General features: G+C 40.7%; 1 protein-coding gene across 1 annotated transcript in view; it reads left to right on the forward strand.

Moving 5' to 3' along the window:
• Positions 1-10,370: 10,370 nt before the first annotated feature.
• The window catches only part of aig1 (androgen-induced 1 (H. sapiens)), a 35,192-nt gene continuing 26,448 nt past the window's right edge, over positions 10,371-19,114 (forward strand). The window contains exon 1 of the mRNA XM_064340171.1: positions 10,371-10,638. Within this exon, the coding sequence (XP_064196241.1) occupies positions 10,498-10,638 (141 nt within the window). The 5' untranslated portion in view covers positions 10,371-10,497. The remainder of the gene's footprint in view (positions 10,639-19,114) is intronic.

Consider the following 19,114-nt stretch of genomic DNA (forward strand, 5'->3'; position numbering starts at 1 on the left):
AACTGAATTGTTTCAGTGGACATGCCGCTGTATGAATGGGTTGGATGTAAAAGAATGTACGCTCTATAGGTGACTCTGGATAAATGTGTCTGTTAAATGCCTAAAATGTAATTTTTATCTGAAATACTTGTTACTATTCCTATGGTGTAAAAAAGTGACAAGAGGTGTAAAGACGCCATTTTGAAAACATCATTAATTGCGCTGTTTTATGTTAAGGATTATTATATCTGTATTTTACACAGTCAAAAGTGCATGTCAGCTATACTGGATTGAATGCCAGTCCTTAATGGATATATTAGCAGACAGTGGACCCACACATTTTTTCTCAATGAAAGTAGCTACCCTACTTAAGCGTAAGTGCAAATGGCTTTGGCAGTGGTTGTGCCTGTGACGTGTTTTTGCTTTGTGCAGGGCTAAGTGGATTAGTCCTAAAGTGGCTTATTGCCCCTGCAGAGAGTTCCCTCTCACATCAAGTGTGACTTGGGAGTCCCCCCCCCCCCCCCCCCCCCATAAAAAACACTCTCTCTAATCTGCAGCGAGGATACTTATGAGATCAGCTCGGTTGCTTAGGAGAACTACACCGCTGGTCAGTGTCACTGCAGTCGGCCAGCGCTGCGGCAAATTAATCCAGCAGATAGAACTGACCTAATTTTGTGAAGAATACCGCATTATTAACGCGGGCTCAAGGGTGTAGGTTTAGTCGCGCATTCACCGAGTAATCATGCACTGTTTACTGAAGTCTCCACGGAGCGAAGCTGTAACGAGCGTCCGCGTGCAGCCCAGACACTGTCTCGCTATCCTATCCACACCTGAGGGCATTCCCACAAGCGAAGCTCAGGTTCCCCTCCCGTCAATCACTCACCGGTGACGAACGCAAGGCAAAGAAGACGACAACGCCTCACACTGTAATATAAACATAATTGTCATTTTGAGGAATGAATGATTGAGAGCTGCAAGCAATAAAATTCTTTAAATGCTAATGTCGAGGACTGACGAAGCCAAAAAGTCGGAACTGCGTAATAGCGACGGCAGTGAATTCTTAAACGCGAAGAGTGCTGGTCGTTCGTTTTGCTTGTATTGCGTCTGCTGCTGCCGTCAGGAGTGTTCATATTTGATAATGTTGCTGCAATCTTCGGTTTGCTTAAACAAATTTCCTTTTGCAAACCAAATTTAGAGGTGAAATGCGGTTCCTTTCCTGTAGTAAGGGTTTAACAATGTGCTTGAGTGTAAACCGTGAGGATTCAGAATGACATCACATTAAATATAACAGATTATGTCTGGCATCTCGGGCATATTAGCCACACTGGGGGGGTTGCATCTCTTGTCCTTTTCAAAGTCATCTGAATCCTCAAATGCCTGGCGGACTGGGCTGGGCCCGTTTCAAAAGTACATTATCCGCCTGGTCTCACCACCCGGCTCTGAGAGACAATGATCAGCAGGTTGGCAGAGCTCGCCTGTCAATGGTTCACTCCCTTCTCCACACCTAGTTTCGCCGCCGGCGATGGTTCCGCCCCCTTCCTGTTGCGCGCTTGTTCAGAACTCACTGACTTAACCTCACATTCAAGGGCCTCGTCGTCACCGGCTTTTCTTCTCCCGGGATGCGCGGCCAGGATGTTTGCCATTCATGGCATTCTGATGAAGGCCTGACAATGGGTTTCGTAAAAAGGCTTGTCAGTGGTTTCGTGAAAAGGACTGAGTAAATAAAATGGAAACATCATTAACTGAGGGCGAGAGTTGCGTCCGTTCATTGTTTCGGATGTTGCGTAACAACATTCTACCTTTGAGGAAAATTAAATGTCACAGATATATAAAGCTGGTCTGGCAGTGTGGCACGAGGAATAGCTTGGGCGAGTCGTACCAATGAGTGCCTTTCATCACATGCGTTTGGGCAGTAAATGCCCTGGGCTAATTCCCAGCCTGTAAAATATCGTGCCAAGAATACACATCACAGACCTTATAGCATAATGTTTCGTTGTGCTGTACATGCATTAGTACGCATTATTTAATGTTTTAAAGTCTGAATTTTGTTATTTCTATCCGTGAGTCATAAAATATCTGCATGTAAGGCTCTAATTAGCTTAATGATCAACATTGGCCAATTGTGTTTGTCTACGTGACTGCTTGGACCCAGATGCTCACGTGAAGAGGACAAATCTCGCATTTAAAAAAAGCAAACAATACAGGCAGAAGCCTCTGACAGGAAATCGCGTGTGCCCAGACAAAGGGGTCAAACTTCAAAGTCGAGAGCATGCTTCTCCTTCTCTCTTATTTTCTGCCAGCGACTGCTGAACTAAGACCCCTGGTGGTTGAACCGTGCTACTGACATTCACCTGTCCACAGCAGACATACTGTACAGTAATATACATTTTGATTCCCACAAACACAAATATCTACAACTATAATACCACCAAAACTTGAGCATAGTCATGAGTATATATTTTACAAATAATTTCATGGCATACACATTCTCTGCATACACATTCCTTATGTGTATGCAGAGCACAGCAAACAGCATTTTGTGTATCCTCCATTGATGTACATGAGCAGAGACCACAGTATACATAATGACTGATTAATGCAAAATGAGTGTTTGCAAAGTCCTTAGAACAAGACTTAGCTTTCCTAGAAAGGTGAACCAAGTTTTTTTTTCCTCATAAATTTCCTGGTGTATGACCAGGAGATATAAATAAACGCCAAAACAAAAACCTATTCATAGAAAGGAAGACAATCCAGTCAACATGTTTCGTGCCACACGCATTGCTTATTAGTATGTCTATAAAGCTTTGTTTGTGTTTTTTCAAACCACAAAATAAGGTCTAAGTGTCACTATAATGTAAGTTGACATACACTTTAGAAGCTAGCCCAGAAGCTACCTGCTTCTTCCTCTTAAATGAGGTATCAGCACCAGGATGATGCCGTGAATGTGAATGGGGCTATCTCAGATGTCGTATTCCAGTGATCCTAAGTCCCTCAGGCTATCTTTAAGATCTCCAGGTTTAGCCCTTGGGTTTGAGTTTGCCTTCTGGGCCATTTTCTTCACAACATGTTGGGGTAAGATGTTCTTTAACTCTCTTCCAAGATTAATTAAATCACTCTTTCTTTAGAAAAATACAATTTTTATATCGAAGAAAGTCATGCAGTTACTCTTTCTAGCATTATAACGTTTATATTTAATTAGAGTTTTGAAAAATTAGACATAAAGACTTCAATTTATCCATCCATCTGTTAAATAACTCATTTATTCCTGGTCAGGGTCGCGGGGGGTGCTGGAGCCTATCACAACATGCATTGGGCGAAAGGCAGAAATTGACCTTGGGTTAATGAGGTTGCCAGTCCATCGCTGGGCGCAATGAATTTACGTGTGTATATTTTGCTCTAACATGAGGAGGCATCTTGTTTTGAAAGAAATTCACACTCAGGCTCACTCATTACATCTCACACCTCTTCTCGCAATACATTTCATATCGTACTTACGCGGACTGTTATACTGGGACAGCGTAATGTGCCTTCTTATTTCCGAGGCTAAGATTAAATCAGTTGCGGGTTCCTGGGGGTCAGATCTAACTCAGCGAGCGCTATCCCCCCCGAATGAACAGCGCTGAACTCTCCTGGCGCACACTTGCACCAGCCCCTTGCCTCCTCGAGACAGAACTGTGCACAGTGGAACATTTTCACCAGGTTTTTTTGTGTCAGTTTTTTTTTTTTTTGTAAACCCGTGGGACTCGACAGCTTTTGAAGTAAAAAAACCGACAGAGAGGTAGGCCACTGAAGCGCTGCTGAAGGCCGTTTTCCACCCAAGATTTGGCAGCCATTTATTATTTTTTTTCCTTCTTCTTCTCCTTCTTCTTCTTCTCATCGGCAGGGTCAACATATTTTTCCAATTAAATGGATGTTTATACAACGCCTGTTCCAATTTTTTTTCCCTTGTCAAACACTCTGTGGTATATGTTATTTCAAGCTATTTATCACTGTTTACCACTCAGCCCTCAACAATAAATGCACTTATCTGTCACCAGCTCCGCTATACCAGACCCATTACAGCATGTAAGATGTAGTCTCACTTTTCTTACCCAGCTGTTGACACACCTTATATATGACTGCAGCCTTGTGTTTTACAGAAATCATTTTACATTTCCATAAGATCCTTACATAACCTTCCACTCCCTATGTAGTTAGTTAGGATGTGATTCCAGTTTTATGTTTTGTGATACATAATAATACCCCTTTCAGCAAATTTCAAATTTGAAAATCGAATTGATGAAAGTAGACCACAGGTTCTATTGACTGACTGAACAGCCAGTTTTATATTCCTAACATTGAAATTCGGTCCCTACTGTCCCACTTGAGGTGTCTAATGAATATTCACAAAGGGAGGGGAGTAAGGCTAATACAAATGCAAGTTGCGGCTGACTCTTCATTAACATTAAAAACTCTAAATATAGGAATGGAAACATCTGTTACAAACTTCCGGGTAAGAAAGAATAAAGGTTGGAAGGAATGCTGGAGGTGGCCATCGAGTGGCCATCCTACACAATAAAATGTCCAGTGTTAATTCAACTCTTACAGAGTACATATGAGTCCACTAGGGACCATGTGTGCTCTGTATGAGTTGATTTAACACCGGGCATTTTATTGTGTGGGACACATTTCACTGTACAAAACCCATTCAGAACCTCTTCATATCATTGAGTTTCCTGTCGGAGGCCTCGAACGTGACACACGCGTCCTGATTGGACGGCGAGTAACCGCTGCGTGCATGCATTAGCTTTGTTCAGTTCCACTGCCAGTCGTTTCTCCGCAGCCTCCCCACACTCTTCCTGTGAGTCACTCTTCAGATGACGGGAAAGGGGGACGCTTCTGTCAACATGAATGGGAACAGACCGCGGGGGGGGGTGGGGGGGGCATGAGTGCACGCGCTCCACTTAAATCGATCCACAGCAGCCCGAACGAGGGTTTTAATTCGTCTTTTGTCTCCCTCGTTCGCCTCAACGACTCCACGGCCTTGCGTTCGCCAACAGCCTCGGGGAAGGGGGAGGGTGTGCGTTCCCTGAACCTAGCCTATGCTTACTGTGCGAACTGTACTTAACGCATTCATGACTGAGTAACTGTTACATAATGAGCACTGTACCTTATCGGACCTGTCTTTTGCAGTGATTCCAATGACCTTCGGCGTGCACTTATTGTACGTCGCCTTGGATAAACGCGTCTGCCGCAAAAATGCACTGTAATGTAATGTAACGAGCGAGGTGCGGTAAATCCACGGTGAATCCCATGAAATCCCCAGCTATCAGCCCATTGAAACCAGCAGTCAGTCAGAGAGAGGGCACGCGTCTCTTTCATTAACCTTTCCCTTCAAACCGGCTGATAAAAGGCCGTGGTTTCCTCACTGCTGTGGCTGTTACCAGGCAAGACGGCGTGATGTGACCGTGGCAACATCGGCGCGAAACAGTTCCTGTACTTCAAAATCGCTAACTCGCATACATTAATGAATTATATCGGAGATATTCACCTAAAAAGCGAATATCTATCTGCAGGTGATAAGACACTCTGAGTGCAATTTGTTTTCAGCGTACATACATTGGCATTCCTGCTCTTGGCTACTAGTCACTATCTCTGTGATTCAGTCCCCAATCTTTTCCATCTGAGCCACCTCTGGTTAAGGACAGCCATTTTATTGTTTCCCTTTCCTCAAGCTGTTACAGTTGATTTCAGAATCTTTGCATATGATGTCAATGACATGCTGAAATATTTTATGGGAACTGTATTGCAATGGTAAATTGTAAGACTGGTCTTGCCAAGCACAACAGAATTTTTAAAAAGGTAGACCGCATTATATAACATTTTTTTTTTTTTTTTTAAACAAAACAAATCAAGCTATATATTGGCTTGATTACCACCATAATAAGCATAAGTAACAACATCCTGAATGAATTAAATGCAGTGACATTTTTCCCTTGTAGCCTGATGGTGAATCTAATTGTATAATGGCCAGCGATTGAATCTTGTGCGTTCAAGCATTCGGGAAGAAATGGTCGCCAGCTGTGGCATTTTAATAGCACCTCTTTTGGCTCGTGGGTTCTCTCGCTGTGCAGTGAATCATACCTCGACAAAAGGGACTTCAGTAACAATCAGCGATGAAAAGTACTGCCAATGTACCCAATGACCAGAATTAATTGATTCCCCCACCCCCTAAATAACAGTACAGTGAAGTCATCACCGAGGTTTGGTTTAAACCAAAGCTCTTGCAAACCAGTTTAACAGGGGTTGGGGAAGATTTTTAAAAAAGACCTGGTACACATACATCTGTGTCATTGGGCTCTCCATATTAACTGGCAAGAAATGTGTCATCAATATTGTTGTCGGAAAAGCATGTTTGGTAATTCCACTTAAATCTAGAGGAGCTTTGAAAACTACAACACTACGACTATGACTAATTAGGGTAACGTGAGGACAAAAGACGCTAATTCAGAGGAGCACTAATTGTGAGCAAGGACAGAGGTAAAACAAGAGCTGGAAGAACCGCAGATGTGGCCTGGACTTCCTCATTAGACTGATTAGCCAGGATTTGATGCTGATAAACATATGAGAATCTGCCAGCACGGTATCAGGCTTTTGTATACACACAGTGCCAGACGACCTCCCCAGTACAATGTCCAGCATTACATTAAATCTAACAGAGCACAAATGAGTCCAATTGGGACCATATGTAGCCTACTCTGTAAGAGTTGATTTAACACTGAACATTTTACTATGCCGCATCTTAACAGGACCATTTGCATTATTTTTAGTCGGCGTGGCAACAAGGAAGCCATTGCCACAGAGAGGTATAAGCCATGAACATAAATTACCACAACTGCAATGAGACACAAGCCTGTATTCAATCATCAAGTAAATACAAGCATTACACTTTTTCTTCACAAAATCAGTTTGGCAAGTTGGTTTTAGTGGTTGCTGAACTCACCAAACTGTGTTTATGAAGAAGAAAAGAATCTTGCTTTTAATAAAGTCCCTCTACACAGTAATTGAGCTTTTGCCCAATGCAAGGGATTATTCATGCACTAGATAAAAACCAGTTCACCTAAAAGACAACTTTGAACTAGGCCTATTTGTCTGCAACATCCAGTCAGTTGACATCTGCTGATACTTTTACCTGGTGAGTCATGGATTAACTGTCAATGTGATAATTATTACCTTATCCTACTGTAATAGGAAAACTAAAGAGTTAATTTAAATTTGTCCCGTGGGTCTATATTTAATGGTCTTACGGCACAAAATAAGCACTTAATTAGGTATGTGTCATTTGGGCACTCTTCCAGCCCGAGCCAATGTTCTCAAAGAAGGCTGTGTCTGGAAGCATATGCACAAGCTCAGGTAAATTGGATCCTGGTCAGCTGATCCACTTTAAGGCAAGGGGGGATTTTAATAGCAGGAAAACACTGTAATCCCGAATAGCCTCACATGGCGTACAGCTAGAGGTCTCCCCCGCAAACAGGAATCTCATATTGCATGCAGAACCACGCGCCTGAAAGAGCTCCGAGAAGGGCCTCTGACGTGACTGGAACAGATTTTTTCCTGATATGTCAGCACAAATCCCCATCGGATCACGCGGGCTCGTACAGCCAAGGTAAAAAAATAAATAAAAAAAAACAAGCGCAGGTGCGTTCGCTGTTACTATGGTAGAGTGCCCTGTGCCGGGCTACATTTTACCCAAGTGGAAAAATACACCAAATCCAAGCCCACGTAAACTGCGCTCTTATGTGAGCACCTGTGGGAACACGTTAGCTATTCCGTGCGGCGTTCGGACGCGCTCATGTCGGCCACGCTCTCTTGTGCCGTGTCTTTGAAGTTGCGCTCGACTAATGACACGCCGGGTCTGATGGGGGGGGGTCTGATTGCTCTCAAGGGGACGCGCTAAAGTTCCGTTAGTTTACCCCTCTTTAAACGAATCTTCATCTTATTTTCAAAACTGCCACACAATGCACAAATGGGTCTTTCTGCTGTTATATATTATGGATATCCAACATGGAAATGCATCTCAATGGGAAAAGCAGCTCTGCGAATATGTATCGCAGTGGCTGAGAGGTTTTTACTAATGGGTTCAGATCAGCCCTAAGATTAAATTGCACATGTACTATTTTAGTTTTGCAGGTTAATTAAATTAACCTTTACATGATCTGTAGATATTAACACCAGCCTTTAGGAAGAATTGCATTTAATATAGTCATAATATTGGCAGTATTGTTTCCTTTGGAATAAATGTAATCATTTTTAATATGTCCTTAGTGCTGTAATTTCCTTTGAGTGGGTTCTGGTTGGTTGTACAACAAAAATTCTGCATCATTGAACTGACACAGGAAACAAATGCACTGTTATTGTAAACTACAGCATATGTAGGCCTACTATGCATTGTTTACAACGCCATAGTTAGGCATTCTGTAAAAGAGAGAAAATCTAGTGGTGGAAGCCATGTTCCCGTGGTCTTTAATATCAGCAGTTAGACTTAAAGGAATGATTTGTTGAAGAAAGAGTGTTTTTTTTTTCTCCCTTCATGGGAAGCAGAGTGTCATCGTCAGACCAACTGGCATAAGAGAGAGGAGCACGAGGTGTCAACCCAGAGGAGGCTTTCACCGCCCAAACTTCTCCGCGGGATCCGGGAAATGTTCTGAGAGCCTATCGGCGGACGGGAGCCAAGGCGCTCTCGCTTGTCGCTGTCAAAAGCCAGAACCACACTTGGTACCGGGTGAGCGCACATGCTGGGAGCAAATCCACCCACTTGAGCAGCTCGCATTGCTGGAAACTCGAGTGAACTCCCCCAGCTAGCCGCAGATCGTCGAGAACGTCTGCCCTTTGGCAGACCTCTGCTTCTCCGTGCGCAGGGAAATAAATAAAAAATAAAATAAAATAAAAATATGCCGCGGCACAATTTTCTCCCGACAGCGTCGGGAAAAACCGTCAAGCAGCTGCGTCTGTCCTAAAAGAAGACCAGTCTTGAACGTCCTGCTCCTGACAGCAGAGCACAGGAAACAGAAAGGAAGTAGAATGTTCACATTTCTCTGGCAGCTCTCCTGTCATTCATATTGACTGGGGTTCTTCCATTAGAGGTGGAATGGGAATCTCCGCCCCCATCAGTGTCCCCAGGTCAAGGCAGTTATAATGCTATTTAGCTCCTTGTGTGATTTTGTGTATCTGAGACCACAGACCAGACTTGTAATCTGCAAAACTCCATGTGGTTAATAGCCTGAGACTGTCTGCTCTGAATGATATGTCTCAAACAATAAACTTATTTGGTGTTTATAATCTAATAACCTGCTGGTGTATTGTGGAAGAGTTCATATGTTCAATTCTGACAGCTTTCAATTAAGGACAATAATTCAAAATGTAGATGGCATAATGTGTCAATGGTTGAGAAATATAGACAGGTCTTTCACCATACTTATTTTTTAAATGCATAATACGTGAAAAATAGAACAAATTAAATAAATCCTTGTGTGTTCCTTTATAGCCTTATAGGATGCTGTTAGTTGGTGGGGCTATTGTCTCCTGTTTGTAATGTTGTCTTACGCAGCCAATAAAACATTTAACCACACAATACAGCACACACATGCTATGTCATTATGTGCTGTTTGCCATTTTTATAAAAGCCTTCACATTTAGCAATAAGCATGAGTGCTGACAAATCTGTGAGCTCATATCATTGCTAGGTTCCAAAGCACAGTGGGCTCAAAGTCACAGCAATGATTCTGGCTGTTTGGCAAAGTGTAATAAAAAATCTTAAGCATAGGCCTACATGGTTGTAAAAAATTGAATTTAAAGAGGGCGATTATCTGCAGTGTTGCCTCTGTGCAGCAATGTAGAGTATCACTTTTCCTTTATGCTTATAATGTACTTTAAATCTAAAAATAAACAAGGCACACATATTCATAGTGCATAGGCTATTTGTGTTCTCTAAGTTGACGCAGTCTAGGATTTTATCAGTAGACACATCACCCTGTGATATTGCATCAGTACAAGTGAATACGCGTAACTGTACTTACAATAAAAAATTTTGAAGGCACAATTACAGTTTTAAGGACCATGATGAGGATAAACGATATTATAACTGTAGGCTATTCACAAATAGTATACCCAGTTTTGGGTAAATAATACCTTCTGTTAAAACATGATTACGCACAAAAACAGAAGCGTTTCCCGTGGCAACTTATAGTAATTTCATCCTATTTTCTTAAAATATCACTATAACGACCATTTGGAGGGGGTGCACTGCCTTTCGCATACAAATGACAGATGCGCTTCCAGTTCTAGAAGCTGCCACATTTTCTGTTACTATGACAACATCATCCCCCTCCTTCTCCGCATGCTCCTACACGCACACCTCCTACGCAGCCTCCTTTCTGCATCCCATCTCCAGGCAGCGACCTCCCAGCACTGAGAGAGACCCAGATAGCAGCATCATTCTGTCAAGAGGATACAGCCAAAGACGAAAACGAAAAGAGAAACATGGCGCTCATTCCTTCCCAGGTTTTAAGGGTAGCGATTCTCCTGTCGTATTTCTCCATCCTCTGCAATTATAAAGCAATTGACATGCCCGCTCATCAAACTTACGGCGGTAGCTGGAAGTTTTTAACATTCATAGATCTGGTAAGTGTTTGTTGTTCTCCTCTAGTGCCTAATACGGCGATCACTCATGGTAGAACGTCGTGTAATATCTATGGTACTGTACTACCATTCCTAACCTCCTACACTAGAGATGGGCCTAATACGGTGTGTTATATATAGCCTAGCTCGTGGGATATGCCTCTGTTTACCTCACTATTTCGAGTTACCTGCACTGGCGCGTACATGCAAGCATGAACCTAGCCCACACCCATTTGCAGACCCCCCCTTCATAATGGCCGGTGACACTCGTGGCCTTCATTGTTAGATTTGGACCGCCTCATGAATCACAATGACAATGAACAGCTGTCTTCTTAGGATATCCGAAGTAGCGGGCGATGTAATATCGATAGAGTAACAGCGATTTTCATAAATGTTACCCGTTTTGTTATTTTGCAAACGGAATGCGTAATGGGTACATGTTATATCACGCGTGACGATTTATTTTTTGTTATTTTTGTATTCTTATTTTGTTTGTTTTTCGTTTAGATGCCACTTGCTGATTATTAGGCTATAGCCGTTTACAAGCCTTAATGACGTTAGTTTTAACGACTTTTTTTATTTATGAAGAGACATTGCTTGATTAAAACCATAAAACGTGTTTGTATTCATTCTTATGAAAAAAGTTCCATAGGGTGAGCATAGATTGTAGAACTCCTGATATGTCCTATTAAATACACGTGTTATATTTTAAAGGTATTACGAATGGAAATTTTTGTTTGAAAATATAGGATGTACAACCCCCCACTACACCACCACACACGTCCTCACATGCGTGTGCATGCGCCCACACACTTGTACACAAGCATCACCTTGCATTTCAGCTTCAGGTACTTCGACAGTTTTCAGTAAACAAGTGATCATTTTCCATTTTTTGCTTTTGAAAATGAAAAGGCTTTAAAGTAAAGCAGACAAACAGCAGTGGTTATATTTTATGTATTTGTCAATTATTTTATCTAATATACATATAAAAACTTCATATACAAAAATTTAATACATTGAATTTGCTTTTCATGAAAGGCAAAAACAGGAATTAATTTAAAGGGTAAATTTACAAGAAGCGTTTTTCGGTATGCAAATTGAAAAGCATAGAACCAGCAGAGAATTCTTTAGTTACCTTCATTTCCCTCCAGTCTGAATCTTGAGACTCTCCCTCTCTCTAACACATGAGCAATGAATTAGTATTTTCTTTTAATCTCCCTGCAACAATTTAAGTCCAGTAACATTTTTTCCAGGCTCCATATTAGCCTTTAAAGTATGTACAAGAAACAGACCTGCACCAATTGTAGTCATTTGCAATCATTTTTAAAAATTGTATCGAATTGATATTTCTAAAATTTCTTGTTGAAAGTAAACAAACTCCATCTCCTTCAGTCCATCTGCCTCCAGTTCCCAGAATGCACTTTGAAGCCAGTTATGGTTGCTTAGCCTATTAGCAAAATTCTGGCTTTCTGTTTAAATATATGTAAATTCTATTTCCAGTGTGACATACAGTAAAGCATGCCAGGGTACAAATAATTGACGGTGTATACATTGTGGCTTAGCTTTTGGCACCTGTACTTACTGTACGTCAGAAGCTGAACGATCAAAAGTATCTGTTGTGGAATTACATTAATGATATGCTTTATAAATATACAGTGATTTGTTGTAATATACAAGAAGATGATTAGTTGTCTGTTTGGGGAAATACATGAGAGTTAGATCAAACTGGGTTCCACAGGTCTCCATCAAATATTTACAGTTACTGGAGAAGCAAATTTTGCTGCAAGTTAAAGTGGTTGAAAAGTCAGAAAGAGTTGTAGGATAGATGAGTCACTTCTAAAAATTAATGTAATAATTCAAACATCAGCAAAAAATAACATCTGCTAATGTTGCATATTTATTTCCATTCTGCTATTCTAACTTCTGGATAACCTGCACATTACATGAAGTATTTTTTTTTTCTAATTCAATAAAAAGATGCCTTCAGCAAGGCATGTCCATGTGTTATTTTAATAGTGTTGCCTAATGCGGCAAACTGTCAGCAAACTGTTTTCTCACGTTATAAATTCATCTACTGTGTCCTGACAATGAGAGATACCCTGACTGTTTATGAGGAGCAAATCAAAACTGTAAAAATTTGTACCAGCGTGACAAGCGTGAAAGATTGAGCTGGCATGAGATAATTCATACTACTGTTGGCTTTTTTGTTTTAATACGTTCTGATATCAATACTATATTGTGCTGATACAGAGAGAGGTGGCAAATAAGACAGATGTTTTTAACTTTATGGGATGGGAATCTATTGCTGCAGGGAGACTTTGGACCCTGTTGGCAAGCCAGCAGGAGCAGGGAAAGATGAATGTTGTGGTTACAAAAATGCATTAGGAAGTGCAATGTCTCACAAAGAGCCTAGTTACCTTAACCTAGAAATATGAAGCTTTTCAGTATTTAAGCATTAAAAATGGGACTCGATTTGGCTACTGTTTGAAATGGGCACCTTTTGTGGCTGTATTTAAAAGGCAAAATCTACAAAAAATATATAGGCAAGGGGGTATTTTATATGGAAGCAAATCAGGTTAAGCACTTCAATTTATGATACAAAGACAGTGCCCAACCTGGGTATTGAACCTGCAACCTCTTACAAGCTACAAGTTAGCTACAAGTTCCCCAACCTATGTGTTACTGTATCACCCTATGTAACTGCGGGCAAGGGTATTGAAATATTGAAAATGAGAAAAAACATATTTTCATCATGACTGATTCAGTACCAAGTGCAAGGTTCAGGATAGGGTCACTCTGATGGGACACTGTAGGACCCAAGCAGTGAGTGAATCTGCATAGTAACACTTAAGTTAGTTCTGATATGTGTTCAGCTGGACATCAGCACCTCACCTGCCGAGGGTGAAAACTTCCGCCTTGTTTCTTTTTCAGAAATGAAAATGTTTTAATTCGAAGCAAGAATGATTCTTATAGGTCTATATGTACTGTCGCACATTGTTGTCCTTAGAACCAGAGGTATCCCACTCACAGCATGTCTTAAAAATAGAAAACCTAACATATCTTTTAAATATTATGTTCATAATGTATTGCAGTATTGTAGTATGTTATTTTATATTGCTTTTTCGAAATTCATCCATAATATTTGAATGTTTCTGTTTCAATGATAGCTTTTAAAGTCACTGTAACATTAAAGTTGCTAGCACAGCTCTGTTTTCAGTATTAGTATTTTTCGGTATTTGGTTCGTGCCCAAAATGTTATGATTTTAAAACGGTACAGTTATTACCTTCTTTACCTCTGTAGCGCTGGCTCCCATGTGATCGGTCATATGTCTCAGGTGCGTGGTAAAAGCAAGTCTGTCTAGCTCAGTGGTGTGTGGATCACGTTCCTGGCCTGCTCCCCCCCAACCAAATCCCCCCATCACCCCACTCCCCGCCAGCACCACCCCCTCAGGGGCCTCAGCACAGGTGTCCAGAGGAAGAGAGGGCACTGCCAAAAGCAGCTATGTTCTTTTCAGGGCCGTGAGGTGGATGTCAATCACCTGACCGTGTGGTTAGTTACAGCACTGTGTGCTCGCTCGCCAAAGAGCTCTCTTTATTACAGAAACCTCACTGCGAGTGCGATGCTAGGTTGCCTGCTTCACTTCTTACACTTTTGTCCGTCGGTTCACGCCACCATTACATTACATTACATTACATTATAGGCATTTAGCTGACGCTCTTATCCAGAGCGACTTACAACAGTGTAACCAAACTCAGGATCAAGTCCACTTAAGTCCATTGAATAAAATGTAGATAAAAAGCCTTTACTATAGTAGCATACAGTAAGGAGACACAAGATAGTCTGAACCAAAAAAGTGCACCAGATGCACTGAGCATGCTCAGAGCGATGCTTTTCAAGCAGGGCCAGGTGCGAACACAGCCGTAAGTTAAATTCAGTACTGAATTACATGGGGATTATATAGAACTATGTTGTCATCATAATCATACAACAGGAAAAAATTTTTACAAGGCCGCAAGAAATGAGGCTCTCCTGGTTCACGGAGCAATCTTATCGTTGGCTTTGCACAAGGCTATCGCTATGGAGATAGGGCATACCGGCGGCGGTGTAATAGGTAAAAAGCGCCAGTCGCCTGTTACAATGATTTAGATCGTACTGCTGATTGAAACCAGTCTCACAACAAGCAGTTCTGTCAATAACCTCTGGGATGTACAGTTTATCTACATGCATCATTAGTGTCACTCGAAAAAAACAGCAGGATGGCTAATTCAATTGTTTTAGGCATTTAGCTGGATTCACAGAGCAACTGTAATTAAATTCATGGCGAGCAGGAAACGTTATATTTGCTTCAGACATATCTGTTGATCAAGACGCGCACAATCCATCAGCAAAATCCAGCCATTAAACAGTACAAGCTTTTGAGCTTTTCGACCTTGGAATTAGAGGGTTTTGTCTACTCAGCAGAAAATTTAGAGATATGAAGTCTCCATTCATTATATCTATTGTCTGTAATGCATTTCTCGATTGTTGTACCTTTTCCAAAGTAATGTAAATACATAACATGAAAGATATGATATTGTACGTATTATTGTTGAAATTGTTTTTGGAATGGAGAACGGATGTGGGACTAGACTTTTCTCAGTTTTGTCTCCTATGAATTTTAACATGAACTCTTCAGGAACATTCACATAATGGGTAGATTAGGGGGTACAGATCTATTTTTTAAATCTTGAATGCTGTTCATATTTAACAGACAGCATTGGTCAATAAGCAGAGCATCCCTATTGCTGTATTTTTTTTTTCCAGAATCATCAGTTGCAACCCACTAATGCTAGGTTTCTTGCTGCCAAAAATAGTTTTGAAATGAAGGAAATCAGTAAATGCCTTTCTTATTTTATTTAATATTCAACATATAAACATAATTCTGTAGGTGACTGAAATAGAAATGACATATCCCTCAAATATGAAAATTATATTTTTGAACAAGCAAGTATAGTCTACTGTAAGAAAAGCTGGGGGAAAGGTTTGTCTAAAAATAGTCAATTTTGAAAAGTCAATAAAATATCTTGAAAGGCCTTATTGTTGTATGGCGCTGCTCATTGCAGTTTTACGACCTTTTGTTTGTTTTTGTTTTTATCACTGGTCATTATTCGAATCAAATCAAATCAGGTTGCCCAGTGAAGTACCCCAAATAATCTTCTGGCACAATAACATCAGATAATTTGCCACAAAAGCCCATTACACATTTATATGAATTCCTGTTGTTTCCACTGCTCCCGTAAGCCTATTGATTGTTTAGCTTGAAAAAAAAACCCATCTAGATTCACACTGTTTATTCAGTTTGGGATTTGAACTATCTGAACTGGTTCCTTGTGGCCTATTTTCTGTTCCCGGCTAAAGACGTTGAATTGTGTTAAACTCTGAGTTTATGACCTGCATTGTAGGCCAGGAATTATTGTGGTTGTTCTTAAGTACCTCTGATGCTGGGCGGGGTGGGGGCCGGGGCAAGCGTACAGAGCTAGTAAATGGTTTTATGCCTGGCTGTTGGCGTTAGTTCGTTGTGAGAAGTCTGTTTTTTTTCTCAAACCAGTTGAATTTAATTTAAATGAGAGGAAACCTGGACGGCAGTCATTTTTAGCGTAGCTTCGGGCTAACGCGCTGACGGCCACAAGAGAAGAAAAGAGCAGAACTCTGTTAGAGAAAACGGGCAGAAAATGTTTTTCTGCTAATTCTTTCTCAGGGAAGAGGGTCTCATAGACCTCTGTGTGCTGTGGGAAGCAATGTTTCCAACCCAAAAGATAATGCTATGACTGCTATAATAAATTAAACTGTGAATTAATGAGATTTAAAGTCACACTTTTCAGCTTTCAGTAGGATTTATTCATTTTTTGTATAATTTTTTTTTTGTGGGGGAGGGCTGGGTTGATTAAAAAAGCTCCACTATGTCCATCTTCTTAATGTAATGCAGAAATAATCTTCTGCCTTAAATCCTGGTAGTGCTTATGAGAAGACTTTGACAAACAACAAGCTTAAGGAGTAGACATTCAGGGGGAAAGTAGTGTATGTAATTTACTTTTGCTGCTAGGTAATGGTTTACTGTGTTACTAGACTTGTAAAGCTCTGTTTTGATGATGTAAAGGCCGTCAGCAAATGCTAGGGCAGGTGCTGGCGCAGATTCAAAAGAGATGTGTCCCAGTCGTAATTTATCATTTAGCTGTACCAACACAGGTGATGCAAGGTGTATCAAGGTTGTGTTCAGTTTGTGTCAAAGGCGTAATGATTGTGTGACTGCACACCTTCACTATCCCCGTTTGCTATCAGTGGCTAATTTCACTCGCTCTCTCATGTTTGATCACCCGTTGTGCCCTTAGCATGGTACATGATTAACTTTCAAAAATTTCTGCTGAAGAAGTACAGATGAATCTCTGTGTAGTGTAATCCGTGCAATTTGTTTGCACTGCTCCAAATGCCGCCCCCAAACCCCCCCCCCCCCCCCCCAAATACCAGCCCAGCAATGTTTCACTCGCCAAGCCTGAGGGGGCTTAGAAACAAAGACTCAAAATGCAGGGCTTGGCACAAAGTTACTTTTGTAGCTCCACAGCACTCAAAAACATCAGTCCGTGACAGGTGTATTTGTGCTTGCGACTGGGCTTTTTGTTTCTACAAAGTAGACCTCGTAGTATGCGATTCGCTGTTTCATTATACCAAAATAGCTTTGAGGGCAGCTTAGGGTCACACACAGAAGGTTCAGACTAAGACGTGTAAATACAAGTGATGCAATAGGAGGCAACGCTGCGATTCCCGACTCATGTGGCATGGTTCTCCAACGCTCCACACACTGAGTGCACAAACAGCTTCTGGTTATTTTTAATGTTCCCTTTTTTGAGGTGACCCCATGGGAACATCTGAAGAGGTGCTTCATCGGGACCAACAGGTTTTAAAATTATCCGCGTGTTGTCAACATATTGGATCCATCGCTGCTTTTAAAAAATGGCAAATTAGGAATTCAAAACAAGTCAGCCTCTTTTGTTATTTCTGAAATGGCATTTTAAGATTAATACTGAACTATTGTTTGAATAATTCCTTGAACGATAAGCATGTTTTATTCATTCTGCATAAAAAACTAAGAAAAGGTGTATTTTTCCCTTTGAATTAGACTGCAATAAAATAATTAAAAAATAAAAAAGCATAAATAAAAAAATAATCAAAACATAATTGAAAAATAGCTATAATGTAACTTAAAGCAATCAAAAGTTTGAAATGTCAATGAGTGTGATGATGCAGTTGCAGGTGAATATGAACAAAATTTGGTAAAATGTTAAATTGCAACAAACAGAACCCTTTATTAATTAAAGAAAGCTCATAGTATGTCATATTAATTTAACTTTCACACTTTCTAAGCAGTACTGTCCCTTAGTACCATTCTTTATGCTCATATGAAGTTGCAGATTCAAATTGTTCTGTTTTGCATTTCTCCTACTTTCCTTATTAGCTACATAAATCAGAAAGCAACTTGCCTGTCAAGCAATCCTCAACAATCTATTTCACGCAGCTATTGCCCATAGACTGCAGTACAACTAGCAGCTCTGTCTGTCCTGAGTTCACCCCTTTTACAAGAGCAAATCGAAATCAGAAAAGGGAAACAGCTATTGTCCAAGCTATTGGACTGAAGAGTGGAATGTGCTATGTAGGACAGAAAATCTACCTTTCATCAGATTGGATGTTACGCAGTGGAATTATAGCCACCTGCTTATTTCCCTGCTCATCCTAGTGACAAATGGCTTTTTTTCTCTGTCATAGCTTACAAAAGTTAAACATGGCGATTTAGCAGTTAGCAGCTGTCGGTTAATTGGTTGTGTTCTGATATGGGTATTGCATTGAATTGCTTGTGCTGGCAGAGAATGGTATGGCTTAGCATGAATGAACAATGCACATGTAATACCATTCTGAGTGGACAAAATGATGTACCTCTCATCAAGGTGCATCAGCAAAGTGGACTGAAGAAGCAGGAATCCTTTAAGGTGTGAGATCACAAATGTGTGATTAGAATGTTCTTAACCAAAGATTCTATTGCTGATGTAACAAGACAAGACTGGTAATTGTAAGCAATGGAGTTTTAGAACACTGAATTAGAATGTTGAAAAAACATCCCAAAAAACCTACTCTGTCACTGTCACCGTCACCTGGTGATAGTAGCCTGTTAGCCAGTAGCGATCATTAGTGGACACTGTTTTTCATTGTGTGGAAGTTTATAAGAAATTGAGGATCTGTGATGGATTTTTTAAAATTTATATACAACTCATAGTTGACTCATGACTCATTGAAGTTCCATTATGATTTCCAATTTGTTTTTGAATGGTATTAAATGGATTTGAGGATAGTCTCCATTAGGACCTATTCCCTCTCAGTCACCTTTGGGTTTCTGGGGTTTGCGTGTCCTCATACTGAACCATGTCCTCCTCTGACCTGTTGGTGCAGAGA

This window comes from Anguilla rostrata, chromosome 6 (assembly GCF_018555375.3).
Source record: "Anguilla rostrata isolate EN2019 chromosome 6, ASM1855537v3, whole genome shotgun sequence".
In the NCBI taxonomy this organism is placed as follows: domain Eukaryota; kingdom Metazoa; phylum Chordata; class Actinopteri; order Anguilliformes; family Anguillidae; genus Anguilla; species Anguilla rostrata.